General features: G+C 40.0%; 1 protein-coding gene across 4 annotated transcripts in view; it reads right to left on the bottom strand.

Annotated features, from left to right (window-relative positions):
• The window catches only part of LOC126281506 (glucosamine-6-phosphate isomerase), a 138,839-nt gene that overhangs the window by 71,415 nt on the left and 46,482 nt on the right, over positions 1–20,942 (bottom strand). For all 4 annotated transcript variants that reach the window (XM_049980526.1, XM_049980523.1, XM_049980524.1 and 1 more), the window contains exons 4-5: positions 13,678–14,045; positions 5,071–5,244 (exon numbers count right to left, since the gene is read on the bottom strand). In XM_049980526.1, coding sequence (XP_049836483.1) covers positions 5,071–5,244; positions 13,678–14,045 — 542 coding nt within the window. The remainder of the gene's footprint in view (positions 1–5,070; positions 5,245–13,677; positions 14,046–20,942) is intronic.

Raw genomic sequence — 20,942 nt, 5'->3', positions numbered from 1 at the left:
GATCTGACATTCCACGTTCTAATCCATAAAACGCTAGTTTTCTTTCTCCTGATCACACTTGTAGAATGTTGTTTGTTGACAGTATCACGGTGCCAACATTCAAATTAATCTTGTTAACTAGTGTTGCCTTTAATTTCACCAATGGTTGTAGTACTGATATTCTATGTTTTCACTCTGTGATGTTAGACACTTTGATCATGCAAGGGTACATAAGCATGAGATAGCAATCATCTGTTAATTGTCAGGGACATATGTGTAACTCATCAAAGCTTTTCAAGATATTGTCAAAATATGGTTATGTTGCATTCTACGTTTTGTCATTTGTTACATTTGGTACATGAAAGTTTTTTCTATAAGAAATAGGACTTTTTAAACCAACAGATGTCATAATTTTCTGAGTACTGAGTATGATGTTGATATGCAGAGAGGTATAACTCAAATTTTTCGATTTTTGTCTGTGTACATTACATATGGTTTTTTTTGTTTGTTCAGTCTCCCAGCAGTGCTGGTTGAAACAATGGAAACAGATAAAGAAAAAATATAATTTATACTGCTGATGGAAAATAAAAATGCTTTTGTATAAATACCTGAGAGTTGTAGCCAGTTACCACACAAATTTTTAATGTTTTATGAACTTCACAAATAATAAATAATCCATCTCAATTGCCATGTAGTATCTAATCGAGTGTAAAAGCCAATTCAAGATTAAAGACGATGGTGTGTTACGCACACGTCAGTCATATAGTTAATAATTTTCTTTCAAATCTTGTGCTCATCAGGGCCTGGCTGTGGAGTTCATTTTTTAATTCAATTGTTTCTGATAACTCTACATCCTACACATAATTTTGCATGTTCAAATTACATATACGAACAGCTAACGTGAAATTCCAGACCTATCAAAGATATAGCTTCCTGTACAAGAGCCACATATAAAAGTCTGACCAAGGTTTTGAGAAACTGGACAAACATTTGGGGAGACACTATTTCCAATTTCTGCCTGGCCATCCAGATTTAGGTCCCCTGTAGGTTCTGAAACCATGTAAGGCAAATACTGTGGAGCTCCCTTTGACACGGCCAATTTCCTCTCCATCCTTCCCCAACCTAAGCTTTTACTGTGTCCCTAATTACCTTGTTGTCAATGTCATATTAAGCACTGATTTTCCCTCCTCCATTTACATTATATACAAATCCCAAAGGAACTATTGCACAACTAGCCTGCATGATCACTAGCAAACTATGCACCAGTATCAATGGTTGCAGCCAAGCTGTTGGCAGAGAAAGTATGTGACACACATTCTGCTAAACACAGATTGCTAAACTTCAGTTGTTGCTTCACAATCCGAGCCATCTGGATCTGCCCCCAAACACCAGCTTCTCTGATCTGCTTAGGGCCAGGAATCCATCAGACCTCAGCTCTACACGTCCTTGTCCAACACCTTAATCTGTCTCTGTTCCAGGGACCTGCACAGTGCCAGACTGTGCCATGTTGGCAGTACCTCGAGCATTGTTTCTTCTTCTGCTGCAAGGCACTGCACAGCTTTGACTTGTGCCTACGTATCCCTTTATTAGCCAGCTAGTGTCAAACCACACAAGTAATATTGTTAAGCCCTTTCTGTCAGAGGAAGGGGTTAGCAGCAGGTGTTTCTTTAACCCCACATGAAATACAGTTCTGATAATAGTGTCCAAAAAAACAGTTTCTTTACGCCCAGATGAAATACAGTTCTGATAATAGCTTCCACAAAGTAAACAGAATCTTCAAACAGAAAAAATTATGATTCATTGGGGAAAATTGGTCTGAGAAATTAAATAGAGCATTTCAAGTTTAACTGCAGAGATTAAGTGAATCTGTTATCAATTGAACTCACACACGATGTCTTATTAGGAAACTAAGTATAAGAATGAAGATCAAAGAAAATATCGATGCTATTTAGTGCTTCAAGTTAAGGAAGGGCCTGCTAGCTTCTTTCTTCTGATAATCAGTAACATCATAAACCATCAGAGATTTCCATTAACTATCCTTGACTTGTTTACTTGTATTTTTCCTCGGTTGTTATCTTCTCTACAATGTCTCCAACTCAGAAATCGCCACTGTATTTCTGAGTTCTTCATTTGTGCTGTTTTTGTCAAGAATTCAGAACTACCACCTACAAATACATACTGTGAATCAAGTAGAAATGCAAAGGGAGCCCATCAGCCTATTCACATATGAACAAGAGAGTCTACTTTTTGCAGTTGTCATGCAAGTACTATTTACAAGTGTGTAGCAGGCTGCCTACAATGAGAATGTCTCACAAACATTGCAGGTTATCTTCTGTACCATAGGTACTAGCCAGCACAGTACTGTGCAGCAGGGCTCTGCTTTGTTCTCACCCACCACACAATGATGAGCTACTAACCACTCATTACTTCAGTCAGAAGCTTTCATGGTAGTTCAGTTAACACTGTAATAAGTCTACAGATACTTATCCAGACCGTTCTCACAGAGAGAAGTAAAAAGACTGGATGCATTTGTGGAAAGAGAGCTGCATAGTGCTGGAATGGGAACAAGGAAGGGGCTGGATGGGTGGGAAAAATTACAAACAATGGTTGAGGTCAGGAGGGTTACGAGAACATGGGATATATTGCACAGAGAGTTCCCACCTGCAAAATTCAGAAAAGCTGGTGTTGGTGGGAAGGATCCATACGGCACAGGCTGTGAAGCAGTCACTGAAATGAAGGATGTCGTGTTGGGCAGTGTGCTTAGCTACATGTTTGTTTCTTGACCACAGTTTGTCGGTGGCCATTCGTGGGGACAGACAGCTTGTTGGTTGTTATGCCCACATAGAATACAGCACAGTGGTTGCAGATTAGCTTGTAGATTATTACAAAAGTGGTTTTACAGGTAGCCCTACCTTTGATGGGATAGGTGATGTTTGTGATAGGACTGGTGTAGTTGGTGGTGGTGGTGGTGGTGGTGGTGGTGGTGGTGGTGGATGTATGGGACAGGTCTTGCATCTATGTCTATTACAGGGATATGAGCCATGAGCTCAGGGGTTTGGAGCAGGGGTTGTGTAGGGATGGACAAGTATATTGTGTAGGTTCAGTTGATGGCAGAATACCACTATGGGAGGGATGAGAAGGATAGTGGGTAGGACGTTTCTCATTTCAGGGCACAACGAGAGGTAGTCAAAACCCTGGTAGAGAACATAATTCAGTTGCTCCAGTCCCAGGCGGTACTAATTTACGAGGAGAATGCTCCTCTGTGGCCTGACTGAGACATTGGGAGGTTATGGGAGACTGGAAAGATAAGGCACAGCAGATTTGTTTTTGTACATGGTCAGGAGGATAACTATGGTCTGTGAAGGCCTCAGTGAGATTGGTTGAGGGAGGTTTGAATGTGGAAAGGGGATACGTCACATAGAACCCAGGTTGAGACTGACCCTACTGTTGTGGCAAATATTGCCCTTTATCGACATATCAGATGGGCCCACTTTACACATAAATACTACACAAGTTGCAGTACAGCAATAGTAAAGAGTACTTTGTGCCAAAATTAGTGATTTTCTGCATTTTTCTATTTGCATATTAAGCAATGGAACAATAACTGTCCATATATTTCTACAAGTACCTTAATCTATGTTACATGAATAATATAAGCAAAAGGATAGAGTGCAACTCACAGTACAGATGACACATTCAGTGGCAGACGGGCGTAACAAAAAGACTGTTATGAATTTAGCTTTAGGCTAAAGGCTTCTCCAGAAAAGGAAACACACGTACACATGACCACCATCTCCAGCAGCTGCAACCAGAATTGCTGGAGGTGGCGACATGAGGCATGCTTGCTTGAGTGAATGAATGTGTGTGTGTGTGTGTGTGTGTGTGTGTGTGTGTGTGTGTGTGTGTGTTTGTTTTTCCTTTTCTGAAGAAGGCTTTGGCTGAAAGCTAAAAGTGTAACAATCTTTTTGTTGAGTCTGCTTACAACTCAGTGTGTCATCTATACAGTGAATAGCAATCTATCCCTTTCCTTATATTGTAGATATTCCAACCTGGAGTTTCCACTGTCTAATCCATGTTATCTTAGTCTCATGATTCCTATGCAATATATATTTGTCCTGGCAGCAGGGCTGTCCTTGAAGCCAGTTCTCAGAATTTACTCAACAGAGTTTTGAAAGAAAAAAAATGTTGCCTTTCTTTTAAAGATTCCCATTTAAGTTTCCCAAATATCCCTGTTACACTTCAGTATGGGCTATACTGACCCGTTACAATCCTAACAGTGAATCCTAAATTTGGTTGGTGTATTCTGCCATGCCCACTTGATAAAAATTCCTAACACTGCAGTAATACTACAGAATTCATCTTGTATGCCACTTCCTTTACAGATGCACTGCACTTCCCCACAATGTTCCAACAAATCTGTCTTTCTTTGCTTCCCTACTACTGATTTCATAAGATTGTTCCATGTCATATTACTTCTTAGAATTACCTCTAAACATTTAAACAAATGTCCTGTGTTCACTCAGCTCACCACTAATCTTTTATTTGGATTCTACCAGCTTATTTTTCTTTGTAATACACTTTAACTCACATTTATTCATATTTAAAGAGAACTACCACTCATTACTGCAAGTCAAAATGTTGTCTTAATTTTATGTTCTTCCTTCTGAATATCCAATGATGATATTATCCTATTTCATCAGCAAATGCTCTGATGCTGACACCATATGATAAATTGTTTATGTTTAGCGACAGCATTATTCCTATTACATTCCCTTGGGGCACATTCTAACCTAAGCTAGTCTGAGTGGTCTTCCCACTCAAACTTACCCTCCTGCATGACCAATACCTCCTTTCTCCTACAAGAAAAAACATTTTGCTATGGAAAATTAGTTTCCACCTTAACTGTTTCTTTCAGCAAGACTCTTCTGTGTTATGGCTACTGGCCAACCCATCTGCCTCTTTGTAGTTTTATTCTGTAACTGTTACTTCTAGTTTTCTGCGAAAGTATCAGTATCTCATATTCCATGTGTCAGCAATAGTGGTAAGACTGTCACATACTACATTTTAATTTTCTTTAAGGTGCAACCATACCTTGAAGTATTTGACAGTCTTGACACGGAGTTCCAGTGTTGCATCTTCATCACATATCATAATTGTTTGCCGGTGTTGTTGAAATGCTGACACAGTCCACATGTGATTCACACCTTCTTCTATTGCTTTATATAAAGCAAATGCTTTATGAGCACCAGTGATAAGAATCATTACCTAAAAACAGTAAATGTAAAAAACAAAATATGAAACAAGTGTAGAAAAAATTCAAAGATTAAATCTTATTTTGAATTACATACATGTTTAAGAAAAACTGCAGTGATTAATGAGAAACTGAAATAGAAATGTTACATTATTCATGTCATGCTTGGGGCGCCATGCTCTGGTTCACACTGACAACGGAAAAGTACGACAGAAGTCGGTATTTTCTTGATGTACAAGGTCCTCTATAAGCATAGCATAGTATTAAGCAAGTATAGGAAGAGGAGAAAAGAAAAGCCGTGGGAAATCATCTACTGAAATTAAGTCTTTATTGATGTTTGATGATATGTTCTGATTAAAATCAAAATTAATTGATAAAAGGCCAGCATGGAATATACTCATAAATGTGTCATCATCATCATCATAATAATCACCACCACCACCATCATAATAATATCCATCTAGCACCCGCGATTGACAATGCAGTGTCTGAACACTGTGTTGAATATCAACAGCTGCCTTCAGCTAAGAAAGAACTCACAAACTGCGACTATGGTTCTGCATCAGCTGCACTGCAATATTTCCTGCAATAGCAAGACAATGACAAGAAACAACAGCGTCAGCGAACCCTGTGTAGGAATCACGGTAATATAGTGTGAGCACGAGGGAAAGTAGACATCAGGACAAATGGACTCTTCGGCCTCTCCTGGAAATGTGCTCAGATAACCGAAATGGTTAAGGTGACCGCTCACAACAAGCAGGAAATGTGGGTTCAAGTCTAGTCTGTCACAAATTTTAATTTGTTCTAAAATATTCTACAGCTGATGTGTGAACCATAATCACAATTTGCAAGTTCATGATAAGAAAAAAGCTCACCATAAATAATAGAATCCAGTGTGTTGTCCTTTGCAGTGAGAGTTCATCAGAGACAAGGGTATTGTCAAGAGCCCAGGGAAGTGAGATAGGAGCACTCTTATTCTCTAATACATAAGTTATTTGATGGACAGGGTGTGCAGCAATCTGCAGCTGTTTGCTGATGGTGCTATGGTGTATGGAAAGGTGTCATCACTGAGTGACTGTATCAGGAAACAGGATGACTTACACAAAATTTCTAGTTAGTGTAATGAATGGCAACTAACTCTAAAAGTAAAAATGTAAGTTAATGCTGATGAATGGGAAAGACACCACCACAATTTTTAAATACAGCATTAGTAGTGTGCTGCTTGACATGGTCACTTCAATTAAGTATCTCGGCGTTGCAAAGCAAAATGTAATAAATAAGTATGTAAGGACTGTAATAGGGAAGGTGAATGGAAAAATTTGGTTATAGGGAGAATTTTAGAAAAGTGTTGTTCATCTCTAAAGGAGACCCCACAGAGAACACTAGTGTGACCCATTCTTGAATACTGTTAGAGTATTTGGGATCCCCACAAGGCCGGGTTAAGGAAGGCACTGAAAGAGTTCAGTCAGGCTGCTAGATTTGTAACAGTAGATTCAATCAACACACTTATTTTATGGAGATGCATTAAAAAAAATAGGAACACCTGGAGAGAACGTGACATTCTTTTTGAGGAACACTATTGAGAAAATTTAGAGAACCAGCATGTTAAGCCGACAGCAGAACAATTCTGGTGCCACCAAAATACATTTTACATAAGGACCACAAATGCAAGATAAGAGAAATTAGTGCTTGTATGGAAGCATATAGACAGTTTCCAGAATGAGATTTTCACTCTGCAGCAGAGTGTGCGCTGATATGAAACTTCCTGGCAGATTAAAACTGTGTGCCCGACCAAGACTCGAACTCGGGACCTTTTGCTTTTCGCGGGCAAGTGCTCTACCAACTGAGCTACCGAAGCACGACTCACGTCCTGTACTCGCAGCTTTACTTCTGCCAGTATCCTTCTCCTACCTTCCAAACTTTACAGAAGCTCTTCTGCGAACCTTGCAGAACTAGCACTCCTGAAAGAAAGGATACTGCGGAGACATGGCTTAGCCACAGCCTGGGGGATGTTTCCAGAATGAGATTTTCACTCTGCAGCGGAGTGTGCGCTGATATGAAACTTCCTGGCAGATTAAAACTGTGTGCCCGACCGAGACTCGTACTCGGGACCTTTTGCCTTTCGCAGGCAAGTGCTCTACCAACTGAGCTACCGAAGCACGACTCACATCCGGTACTCACAGCTTTACTTCTGCCAGTATCCGTCTCCTACCTTCCAAACTTTACTGAAGCTCTTCTGCGAACCTTGCAGAACTAGCACTCCTGAAAGAAAGGATAATGCGGAGACATGGCTTAGACACAGCCTGGGGGATGTTTCCAGAATGAGATTTTCACTCTGCAGCGGAGTGTGCGCTGATATGAAACTTCCTGGCAGATTAAAACTGTGTGCCCGACCGAGACTCGAACTCGGGCTGGAGTAAAGCTGCGAGTACCGGATGTGAGTCGTGCTTCGGTAACTCAGTTGGTAGAGCACTTGCCCGCGAAAGGCAAAAGGTCCCGAGTTCAAGTCTCGGTTGGGCACACAGTTTTAATCTGCCAGGAAGTTTCATATAGACAGTTGTTTTTCCGTTGCTTTACTCATGAGAGGAATAAGAAAAGAAAATGACTAGGCATGGTACAAGGTACCACCCTCCATGCATTATACAATGTATGTAACTGTAGATATAGACACCATAAACTATGAACCTTGCTGAAATGCGGTAGCTTGCAAGCCTCGACAATAAAGACAGCCGTATCTTAGATGAGACCACAACAGAGGGGTATCTCCGGAGAGACCAAACTAACCTGCGGTTGCGGAATTCAGCGCTTGTAGGGGCAAAAGTCTGGGTGACTGACTAATCTGGCCTTATAACAACAGTCAATGTGGCTTTACTGTGCTGGTGCTGTGGACAGCTGAAAGCACAAGGACACTAGAGCCATAATTTTTCCCGAGGGCACACAACACTACTGTATGGATAAATGATGATAGCATCCTCTTGGGTAAAATATTCTGGAGGTAGGGTACTCTTACATTTGAACTTCTGGGCAGGAACTACTCAGGGAGATATAGTCCAAAGGAAAAACAAAACTGGCAAGCTACGGGTTGTAGAATGGAGTGTTAGATCCCTTAATTAGGTAAGTGGGTAAAAGAATTTAAAAGGGAAACAGGTAGGTTGAAATTACGTACAGAAAGAATTAGTGAAGTGTGGTAAAATGAAGAACGTGACTTCTGGTCAGGTCAGTAACGTGTTATCAACACAAAATCAAATATGGTAATGCTGGAGTAGGATTATTATTGAATAAGAGAATAGCTACGCAGGTAAGATTATGAAAAGCGCAGTGAAGACATTATTGTAGCTAAGATAGACACAAAGCTAAGACACACCACAGTAGTAAAAATCCATATGCAGCTAACTCTCCACATGACAAAAAGATTGAAAAAATTTGTGGAGAGATTGTGGCAACATTAGTATTTTGTCGCCAAATGGCAAACAAAGACATGAGAGTAGTGTGTTGTAAGTCAAGGTACTTGTATATTTTATTAACAGCTTTTTTTGTTTATTCCTTGATTTTGTTGTTCTAATGTGGTTGTTAGTGAGTGTGAAATAATTATTCTGAGTTATCATAATTTGAGAGAAGAATACAATAAAGTGGTGACCCTGAGACAATTTGTTGTAAATGAAGATATTCTCTTCAGAAGAATGATCAATGCGATGGTACAAGCAACTGTGATGGAAGCCAAAACGGATCAATTGGCAGCTGCAAAGTGTAGTAACCAAAACCAACCGCGGGAACGCCTTGGGCTGTGGATCAAAGCTTTTAGGTGGGGAAGCCGCCTGTGGTGGAGCACGCATCACTGGGTAAACACAAGGACGAGTCGGAGGACAGACCGACAACGGCCGACACAACAAGGAAGAGATAAACAATGGAGGCTTGTAGAAACCACAACACCAAACACCAACAGTAAATCCACTCAGAACCACAGCCAGGCAAATGTCAACAACGAGCAACGTGCAATGACCAGAACACAGTACCGCCGAGATAGAGACGCAATTCAGAGCGAGTACCAGACTGCCTGGACTATGGCAGAGCGGGTCCCTATATACAAAACCGGAGGGAGCGGCTGTTGGCCGTGGTCTGCACATGGTGTGGCGGTGGCGCCCTCGCTGCGGAAGAGCCGCCGCGGACACAGAGCCCTCTATGGGCTGGCCACGTCCATTTGTTCTGGCGCGTGTTCGACTTCCGCGGTGGGAGGTACTAGACAAAGCATAGACACCAACTCCATTCATCGAGATGCATATTCGATGAATCATCTGGAGCACATTGAGCATCCACCCTCTTAGTCCATTCACAAAATGACTTGGTTTACACACAGTGAGTGTACTTTGCACCAGCACAGCATACATAGAAACAAAAATATGTGTATCATCACAGTGGCACATTTAGAAGGTGCTGTGATAGAGGAAATATAAGACGTTCTATTGCAAAGTTACTACTTTGCATTAAGGAAGGCACTTACACAATGGTATACCTTGTTGCTGGAGCTCAGACTAACTGATGGGTAACAGATCCTATCTCAAGTGATGTGGGCCTTATGTGCACTGGCAGAATGAGATTTGTTGCTAGAATAGTCATTGAGCGTGCTATAGCTGCACAAGTTGCCTGTAGGCATTCACTCAGCAATTGCTGCATATCAAGGTTTGTCACTGCAGAAGCAAACGGAGAAGGCACGTGCCACAGCAAATAGTCTGGCTGAAGTTTCCCTATGCACCACCATCAGAAATGAGTAATAATGATCAAGGAAGAGACATGGAAGTGGCATATGCCATCAACAAGTCATGTAGACTGTGTACAGAGCCAATTACACAAGAAGAAAGAGCAGAACAGTTGGTGGAACAAATAGCACACACAAATCTAAAACTATCAGCACCCCAGCGCAAGATATGACGCTGTTATGAGCATGCTGCGAACAAGTGGACAGGGCACAAGAAAGATGATTCACATAAATCCGAGATGCATATAGACCAGTGGTACTGATATCACAGGCATTTTGGGGAAGACGCATACTGCTGTACTATACCCTGCTGTTACCCAAATGCTGTGTTCAGATGTTGAAGGACTCTTGATGTCTGCCACCAGCAGCTTGTGGGTCTACAGAGCATGCAAAGACAGCTGGTAGATACAATACTGATAGCTGGGCATAGGCCACATAGATTATTTGTACACAACCGCATCTCCCGCAAGAGGTTTTTTTGTGGATTCTGGCCATAGAAACTTATGGGGAACTGAGAGAGATCTTAGACTTGGGTCTCTCATTTGTGCCCATGTGGACATTCATTGTTGCCAATGTCACCAACCCTGTACCAAATTTTCTGGCACATTTTCAGCTGTTGTGAGATCTAGTCAACTGAAAGTTAATTACAGTGACTGAAGTTCTGATCCAGTGACTGAAGTTCTGATCCAATGAGTGTGTCTTCCATGTTGGCAGATGAAGTGCTTGCTTGACTGGGTAAAAACCAATCAACCACACCACACAACAGGATGTTTAACAGATTGAACACTTTTAGGTTATTGGGAATGAATATTACAGTGTATGAGGATGAGTCATTCAATCAGATAATACAAGAGTATTCATTGCTCATCCACAAATTCATCACCACAGGGAGATACAGACACTCTAAGAGGCACCACATCTGAATGACGCCGGGCCAGCCCATTGCAGCTCGTCTGAGTAGATTTCCAGTAGTCAAGCTCTTGGCATCGCAAGCTGGGTTGAAGAGCTCCCGAAAGCACATATTGTATACAGATCACACATTTCGTGGGCATCTCCCTTACACATGGTGCGAAAGAAAGATGGATCATGTCAACATTAGTATTTCGCCGCAAACCAGCAGACAAGGAAGTGAGAGTAGTGTGTTCTAGTGTCAAGGAATTTGCATATTTTATGAACAGTTTTGTTGTTTATTCCTTTGTTTTGATGTTTTAGTATGGTCGTTAACAAGCATGAAATAAAGTTGCTCACTAGATTATCTAGCATTTGTGTTACTCCGAATTATCATAATTTGAGGAAAGAATTCACCAAAAGATAAGAGTAATTATTCAGAAAGTTTAGGGAGACCAAAATTGTGATGGGTGATTAGAAACTAGTAGTGAGAAAAGGAAGAGAAGGAAAAATGCTATCACCTGGTAGCATTTTGCACACTGCTGAATCAATTATTGGTAACATTTGGTTTAAGAATCATGAAAGGTGGTTGTATAGACTGAAGAGACATAGAGACATTGGAAGGTTTCAGATTGATTATATAATATCAATACAGAGATTTCAAAACCAAGTTTTAAACTTTAGACATTTCCTAGGGTAAATATTGACTCTGACCACAATTTATTGGTTAAACCTGGAAGACATTTAAGAAGGTAGGAAATTAAGGCGATGGGACCTGGATAAACTGAAATTGAACTGGGAATTTGGGAGACAGCAATAGGCAAAGTTGGACTGAAATGGGGGTAAGGAATACAACAGAAAACAGAATGGTAGCTTTGAAAGGTGAAATAGGGAAGTCAGCAAAAGATAAGAATGTAGGAAGGAGTTGCAATGGGTGAGCAGCATGGGAATGAGGCACCATCACTAGTGAGCTCATTCTTGCAGCTGGCAGAAGGGATTATGCACAGTACACGATGATGTGGAGCATGAGTTGGGAGTGGAGTAGAGAAGGGGAAGCAGTGACTGCAGGGAAAAGGCTGTGGATGCGGAATGAAGGAAGTCACAGTCCTGGGGTGGTGGAGAGGAGGGGGGGGGAGATAGGTAGTTGTGTTGCATGTCCTAGCAGAATTCAGGACCGGGAGGACTATGAGATTGAAATATGCGTTGCAAGAACAACTCCCACCTACGTAATTAAGTGACGCTGGTGTTGAAAATAATGATCCAGATGACCTGGAATATGTAGCAACCACTGAAATTGAAAATATGATTTTCAATAGTGTGTTCCGATACTGGACGGTCAACTCTGTTCTTGGTCACAGCTGGGTGGTGGTCAGCTGGCTGGTAGTTACAGTCATATGAAATTCTGCACAGATATTGCAGCCAATGTGGTATATGACATGACTGCTTTTACAGGTAGCTCTGCCTCTGATAGGACAGAATACAACTAAGGCTATGATGAGATTGGAGTAGGATGTACTAGATGGATGCATCAGACGGATCTTGCACCTAGGTCATACACTGGGCAAGGGATTGGAAGTAGGCATGATACTGCGTAGACTGGGTGGATAGCAAAATACCACCTTTCTCTTTCATGCAGAGCCATTGCTTGTACTACAACTTTTTTCCCTACTAATTTTATTGTATAGATTGAAATATTCATTATTTTATAGTGTGTCATTGAACTCTAAATGGTTACTTAGGTTAATGTAATATTTTAAAATAAATGCTGTGATTGTCTCAAGCAGACAAAATGTCAGTGTCCTATCAATGCTGTTGATCATACCTGAATTTGGATATATGTACCTCAATTATAATCCTCGTACTCAAATGAAGTGACTCAGGTATGCAAATCTGTCTGGACTCTGGAGTGCTCACACTTGCAAAATGAAACTAGTTTATCAGAATTGTTTCACAGTTACTTGCTCACTTCTGTGTAATAGTCCAAATCAGATACTAACCAGAAACCATTATAAAGTTGTATATTATATGGCAAGGCAGAAAAGAATGCCCTGGTTTCCCAGTTGCTTCAACAGGAGGTCACATATTATGAAACTATATACCATCAATCAGTGATCAATAATCTAGTGTGTATTTGTTTATCACAATATTTCCTAAGCAAATGGAAAGGACTTAGCTCGATTGAAATGTGTTCTCCATACCAAGTGAATACACTGACCTGCCTATTTTAAAATGTGTATGTAAAAGAGGATCTTTGTATCTGCTACTTTGTTTTTATCTGAAAAAATACTCTACACAGGCAGTTGAAAATGCTATTCAATATGGTGTTTCTCTTTATATGGATTTAACTTTTTCTGAACGTATGACAAGCACCTATTTCGCCGCACCTATCTGTGACTCACGTCTGCTCTATATGGTGAGTAGCAATCTATCCTTTTAATATAATTGTTGTTATTCCATGGTTGGTTTCTGGTTAGTATCTGCTCTATATGGTGAATAGCAATCTATCCTTTTAATATAATTGTTATTATTCCATGGTTGATTTTGCATGACAATTAATTAATTTATTCCTTTCATTAACTGCAATTTTCAGTTTTTTTATGTTTACCTGAGATTAATGAGAACACTTACAGGTTTGAATGTATCTGAATTTGGTGTTTCATGGGAAATTGTATCTACAATATTAGACATTTTTATCTAAAATCCACAGTCATAATTAAATCAAATGCTTCAGCTTCTGAAAACAACTTGTCTCTCTCTTCAATATAAACATACCAGCAATAAATTAATAAATACCGACTCTACAAACCTCTTTAGAATCCATAACAGTACCAACACCAACTGTGAGAGCCTGTTTTGGCACCTTGGATATATCATTGCCAAAGAAGCGGGCATTTGCCTCAAGTGTATCTTGAGCCAGAGTCTTCACTCTTGTCCTTGAAACTAATGATGAGCCTGGCTCATTGAATGCTATGTGTCCATCAGGTCCAATACCACCAATAAACAGTTCCACTCCTCCTGCTTCTGTAATTTTCCTCTCATACTCCTCACACTCCTTCACTAAATCAGGTGCATTTCCATCTAATATATGGACATTCTTTGGATCAATGTCAATGTGCTTAAAGAAATTGTCCCACATGTAAAAATGGTAGCTTTCAGGGTGATCCCTTGGAAGACCTGTAAAATTATAAAAGAAGGAAGTTTCACAAATACAGACTTATTGTCTAGAAACTGAATATTATTTAAAATACTGATTAAAGATATGTACTAAATTTGCACTTTTACTACATTTGTGTATATGCTCATCAGTGTGCGATGAACAGAAACAAATGGAAGGTAGATTAATGATTGAGTTCTGTTTATAAAGAGTTGTTCTTGACCTGCAATGGAAGCTAATGTGAGTTAAACACTGCTAAAATGTCTGTCTGCTGCACTCACCAGTTTAGCAAAGCACAAGGGTGGTTTGAAAAGTTCTCGGAATAGAAAAAAAGTACTTACATCACAAAAACTTTTTTTTATTTTTCAATATAGTCTCCTTGTAGATTAATGATCGTGGTCCAATGATGTTCCAGTGCCTTGATCCCATCCTCCAGGCCTGCAAAATAGTTGTCAACTCAGACTATCAATTCTTCGTTTGAAGTGAATCTTCGTCCACCAAGAAAAATTTTCAGTTCTGGGAAGAGATGGAAGTCTGACAGAGTCATATCAGGTGAATAAGGCAAGTGTGGCAACAATTCATACCTTAGTCCGTGCAGTTTGGCCATGGCGACAGCACATATGTGCGAGTGCGCGTTGTCTTGATGGAAGATGCCTTTCGTCCTTGCTAAACCTGGCCTATCTTTTGTTGCAATTTGTCCAGGAGGTTAGCATAGTATTCTCCAGTAATTGTTTGGCCAGTATGGAGATAATCTACAAACAGAATCCCCTTTGCATTACAGAACACTGTTGCCATGACCTTTCCGCCAAAGGAAATGCCTTTGCTTTCTTTGGTGGCGGAGAATCAGCATGTTTCCACTGCTTTGACCTTTAACTGTTGTCTGTCTCTGTGGTATAGTAGTGCACCCAAGTTTCATCTGTGGTCACAAACTGGTGCTAAAAATCTTGTTCACTTCCCATAAAACAGGCCAAACATTGTTCCAATATATCCATTCTCATGCGTTTTTTATCCAGCGTCAAGAGTCGCGGTATCCATCTTGCAGATATTTTTTTCATTTCTAATTCTTCACTTAAAATGTGATATTCCCTTTCAGATGACATCTAGCAAGTGTAAGCAATTTCATGCACTTTCAATCGGCGATCCTCCGTGACCATTTTGTGCACCTTTACAATGATTTCTGGAGTAGTGACACATCTTGGCCAACCATTGCACGGATCACCATCTAAGCTCTACTGACCAAATTTAAAGTCATTTGTCCACTTGGCAACAGCTGAATATGAAGGAGCAGAGTCCCCCAGTGTATTCTGGAAATCTGCACAAATGTCCTTTGCTTTTATACCTTCCTTTACAAAGTACTTAATCACGGCTCGAATCTCAATTTTTTCCATCTTCACAAATCACTATGTGGGAACAACACAGAGCAATGTCACCACCACATATCTCTTCCAAGAGCACTGACTTGGCAAGTGTTTACAGGCAATAGTCCAATGAATATCACGTGAATAATTTGTTGTGCTAGTGCTGATCTCTCATGGTGATTCCGAGAACTTTTTAAACCACCTTCGTACTATTACAAAATAACTAAATAGCTTTCTAGTCTCTACAGTGCTAGCATTCAAATAAGACTTGCTGATATGCATGGAATACAAGTGTCAACAGTCTTGTCATTCTACCTAATACCTGCATATTCCAACAGAAGACAGTTTTGTTTTCCACTGCAGTAAGTCTTTCAGTGACGTGGATCACCAGTGACTTACATCATTACCAAAAGATGCATTAAAGAGGATAAACACATGTGTGAGCATCCTGTGAGACTGTGCGAATGGTGCACTGCAGTTGCCATAATCAGAATGTCTGCAGCACATAGCTTCAGAGTTCCACAATCACAAAGAGAGCACTCTCCATAATGCTCCCTGTACCTGCTCCATTGACCATAAATGACTGGGATTGTCACTATCTTCTGAAAATACCCTGCATGAAAATGTAGTACATGCTTGATTACATTATATTAATTGAAATCCTCTTTCATTGAATTCTTGTTGAGGAGCTCTTCATAGATGTGGTACATGTCAGACTCTATTTTCAACACTATGTGGTATTAACAAAGTCTCTCACATGCACAACCCCTTCATCCAACTTGTAGGAGACGGGTAATGGCACGGAATAAAAGACTGGCTTTAGGGGTGAAGTACAGTGGGGACTCCGTGTGCCCTAAGATTGCTATGGTAGCTGTCAGGGAATTAAAGGAACCTTGAAAAATGGCAGTTAATGGGTCTCTTGCGCAGACCTTGATGACAGCAACAAAGGAGAAGATTGACTTTTGATCAGTGGAGCTGACGAAGGATACCTTGACCACTGCCTTAAGGAGAAGTATCTTCTAACAAAGAGATAGAGGGGCTGGCCAGTACTTACCTCAGCTCAGTACAGCCGATAGAAACACAAAAAACAACCGAAAATTTAAGTTCCTAGCTTTCGGATATAACACTGAAGAAGAGAAAGTGTTTAGATGACAGATGTAAGTGATAGCTAACAAAAGGGACAAAACAATGAAGAATGTGGACCATATAGGTGATCTAACTAATTAATGGAAAATCTCATATAAAGATGTGAAACAATATCTTCAAAGGATAAGACAGTAAAGCTTACCAGAAAATCATGCAAACCAGAAGGCATAGAGGTGGCAGTCCCACCAGAGGGATTACGACGCAAATTGTATATAATCCTGACAGGGGAGAACTCACCTTCTGGCAGTCCTCACAATTAAACCTCAGACCGCTAACAACAATGACCACCAGAGATGGAAGGAGGACAAGAACTTGGTATACAATATTGTCTTAAATTTGTGACATGAGATGTAAGGAGAATAATAAAAAAAGACTGAGAATCTACAAAGAATACTGAGTGAAAGAGAGATAGATATTGCTTTAATAACCAAGACAAAAAGAAGAAGAAGAAGAAGAAGAAGAAGAACAGAAAGGATCTAAACATCTAGGAGAATATTCCATCACATACACTGGTATCCTACTCAGCAAGAGTAGTACATAAATGAAAAACAGAAAATTAAGATACACTCATACACAGGCGCGAACGAAAACACAGTACATGTAAGATTTAAAAGTAGAAAGAGTGTATCTACCTATAGTGTGCACCTACTCCTCAGAAGGAAGAAGAGAAAAGATACACAAAATTATAATGAAACACTGCAAGTAACAGTAAATACTATTAAAAAAACCAATTACTTATGAAAATTGAAGGGGGAGGCAGGAGAAAGGAAAGGAAAGGAAAGGAAAGGAAAGGAAAGGAAAGGAAAGGAATTAATGATATCTCTTGCATGACTCCATGCAGAATCAGTGGGAATGAGTGAAAATGTGCGTGAGGCTTGTTCTTGAACCCGGGATCTCTTACTTACCGGGCAGTTGTGTTAACCACTGTGTCACCCGGACACAGTGTTTGTTGCAAATGTGTGGACTATCTCGGCATGCTCCCTGGCCAACAACATTCCCACCTAGCAACACCTGCCAGCAGTCGCTGTCCATGTCCACTATGTTCAATAATTTTAGATTCCTATTGGAGGTTGAGTTCATTGACACTGAAGATTGTGGATTCATTGGCCTGCAAGGCGACACCACAAATTCATATAAAACAAATGCCATCATCACTGGTGGTGCCACGTATGGAAGTATGGGAAATAATCCGAGAAATATTATAAATAATGGGAAGTTCCTGAGAGATTTTTCATGCTTCAAATAACTTCTGTATTATGAATCAACTTTTTTCTTTTCCTTATTCAGTCTCTTACATCCCTTATTTAATTTGTTTGCTTTCACTTCTGTATCCAATAACCTCTAAGGCAGCTTTTCCTGTTATAGTTTGTGTCTCCTTTCACCATTATATTTATTCAGATGGTCCTTGTATAATTTTTAATAGAGGTTTCTTTGAGCATGTTAAGTTCTCCATTGCTTTTGGTGATTACTTTTATCAGACTTTATTTTCATCCATCACGCTTTAATGTTTACTGTTGTCATTAGCATACAGTGATCTCAAAAAATGGTTCAAATGGCTCTGAGCACTGTGGGACTTAACATCTATGGTCATCAGTCCCCTAGAACTTAGAACTACTTAAACCTAACTAATCTTAAGAACATCACACAACACCCAGTCATCACGAAGCAGAGAAAATCCCTGACCCTGCCGGGAATCGAACCCGGGAACCTGGGTGCGGGAAGCAAGAACGCTACTGCACGACCACGAGCTGTGGACCATACAGTGATCTGTATTTAGTTCTGCTACTCTGTATGCTCTTACCGCTGTAAATGTTAAGGCTGGTTTTTGAATGCCAATAAAATAGTCTATTACTGATTACTATCCTCTCTCTCTGCCCAGGTTACTGTGCTTATCTTAAATGGCTACAAAAGAAGACAGCAGGAAGTAAAGATGAATACAAGAGCTTAACAACAGGAATGAAGTTACTCTGCAGTTCAATTAAACAAGACAAATGGGACAGATACACTTAAAAAATAGGAAACAATATTCACAACAGATAAGAATTTGCATATAAACTTATGAAGTACTAGAATCCAGATGCAAAAGATAATATGAAACTGACGTGATAAGTAACTTACAACAGCTAGATGACTATAAGTAGTTCTCAGTAGAAGAGTATAAAACAAATGGAAACTTAGAAGAACAAGTTTTAGCATGTGAAGAGGAGGAAGAAGGAACAGTACACAAAATAGAAATGACAGAATTAAAATATGTGCTGCAAAACATGAAAAACAGGAAGGTACAAGAAAGCAACAACATGAACACTGAACTGGTCAAGTATGCACTCCTGGCATAAAATCTAGGTTCAATCAGCACTATTCCACCTGATAAAAATGATACGGGAGACTGGCAATATATCCTCAGACTTCAAACAGAAAATAAATAACCCCAATACCAAAGACAGGTGTGAATATTATTGAACTACCAGTCTGCTAAGTTATGGCTGAAAAATGTTAACTCATATTATTTATGGAAGAAGAATGAAAACAACTGATAGAAGTTGACCTAAGGTAAGATCAGTATCGATTCTGGGGAAACGTAGGAATGTGTGAAACAGTACTGACCCTACAGCTTATCCTAAAAGACAAGTTAAGGAAAGGCAAATTTACATTTATATCTGATATAGATTTGGTGAAAGCTTTTGACAGCAGTGATTGCAACTTGCTCTTTGAAATTAAAAAGTAGTAGGAGTAAAATATAGGGGGCAAAAGGTTATACACAACTTACACAGAAAACAGATGGCAATTTTAAGAGTCAAGGGACATAGAAATGAAGCAGTGGTTGAGGTGTTGGTGGTTAGTGTTTAACGTCCCGTCGACAACGAGGTCATTAGAGACGGAGCGCAAGCTCGGGTTAGGGAAGGATTGGGAAGGAAATCGGCCGTGCCCCTTCAAAGGAACCATCCCGGCATTCGCCTGAAACGATTTAGGGAAATCACGGAAAACCTAAATCAGGATGGCCGGAGACGGGATTGAACTGTCGTCCTCCCGAATGAGAGTCCAGTGTGCTAATCACTGCGCCACCTCGCTCGGTGAAGCAGTGGTTGAGAAGGGACTCAGACATAGTTGTAGCCTACTCTCGATCTTATTCACTCTGTACACTGAGCAAGCAGTAAAGAAAACCAAAGAAAAATTTGGAGAAGGAATTAAAGGTCAGGGAGCAGAAATGAAGACTGAGGGTAGCAGATGATGCAATTCTGTCAAAGACAGCAAAGAACCTGGAAGAGTAGTTAAATAGAATGGACCACGGCTTTGAAGTAGGGTATAAGATGAATGTCAACAAAGGCAAAACAATGGTAACAGAACATAGCCGAATTAAATCAGGCAATGTTGAGGGAATTCTATTACAAAATGAAACACTGAAAGTAGTAGACGAGTTTTGTTATGAGGGCTGTAAAATAACTAATGGCCAAAGCAGAGAGGAATGGCAAGAAAAACATTTCTGACAAAAAGAAATTTGTTAACATCAAATACAGATTTAAGGGTTAGGAAGTCTTTTCAAAAGGTACTTGTCTTGAGTGTAGGCTTGTATGGAAAGGAAATGTGGATGATAAACAGTTCATACAAGAAAAGAACAGAAGCTTTTGAAATGTGGTGCAATAAAAGAATGCTGAAGATTAGGTGGGTAGATCATGTAACTAATGAAAATGCACTGAATAGATTTGAGGAGAAAATAAATTTGTGACAAAAACTTTAAAAGAAGGGATCAGTAGATAGGGCACGTCCTGACCCTTCGAGCGATCATTACTTTAATATTGGAAGGAAGTGGTGAGTAGGGAGTGGAGAAGAGGATTACTATAGGGAGACCAAGAGATGATTGCAGTAAGTATGTTCAAAAGACTGTAGTTTGCAGTAGTTATTTGGAGATGAAGAAGTTTGCACAGTATACAGCAGTGTGGAGAACTGCATCAAACCAGTCTTCAGACTTAAGACCATAGCAGCAACAATAATGAGATCTTGCCAAAGCCTTTGTAGTACACAACTTGACCAATTAATAATGGCTTCTGACTTGAACAGATGGAGTCTTACATAAAACACAGAAAGCTAACACACAGACATGAGATCAAACTGTGAATGGCAATCACTACAGGGTCTATTGTTTCTTAACCTCAGTAAATGACCTTCACATGAATTTGAAGGGGAGTTCAAAAACTGTAAAATTTCCTGATGACACAGTCATTATAAGGAGCCCAACCCCAACCACATCAGATAAATCCCAGTGGTAACTGAACAGACATACAACTGACTTACAGCAAGCAATTAAATCTTAATATCACAACAATTTGTATTACTCATTTTAAATCAAGCAAAAAAAAGTTGCTAGTTCCAGAAATACACATTCATGATCATATGTTGGATGAAACACTGTGTGTG

The sequence above is a fragment of the Schistocerca gregaria genome, chromosome 7, assembly GCF_023897955.1.
Source record: "Schistocerca gregaria isolate iqSchGreg1 chromosome 7, iqSchGreg1.2, whole genome shotgun sequence".
NCBI classification, from domain to species: domain Eukaryota; kingdom Metazoa; phylum Arthropoda; class Insecta; order Orthoptera; family Acrididae; genus Schistocerca; species Schistocerca gregaria.
Note: the sequence above shows the minus strand (reverse complement) of the source record. Positions and strands in the feature narration are given on the sequence as shown.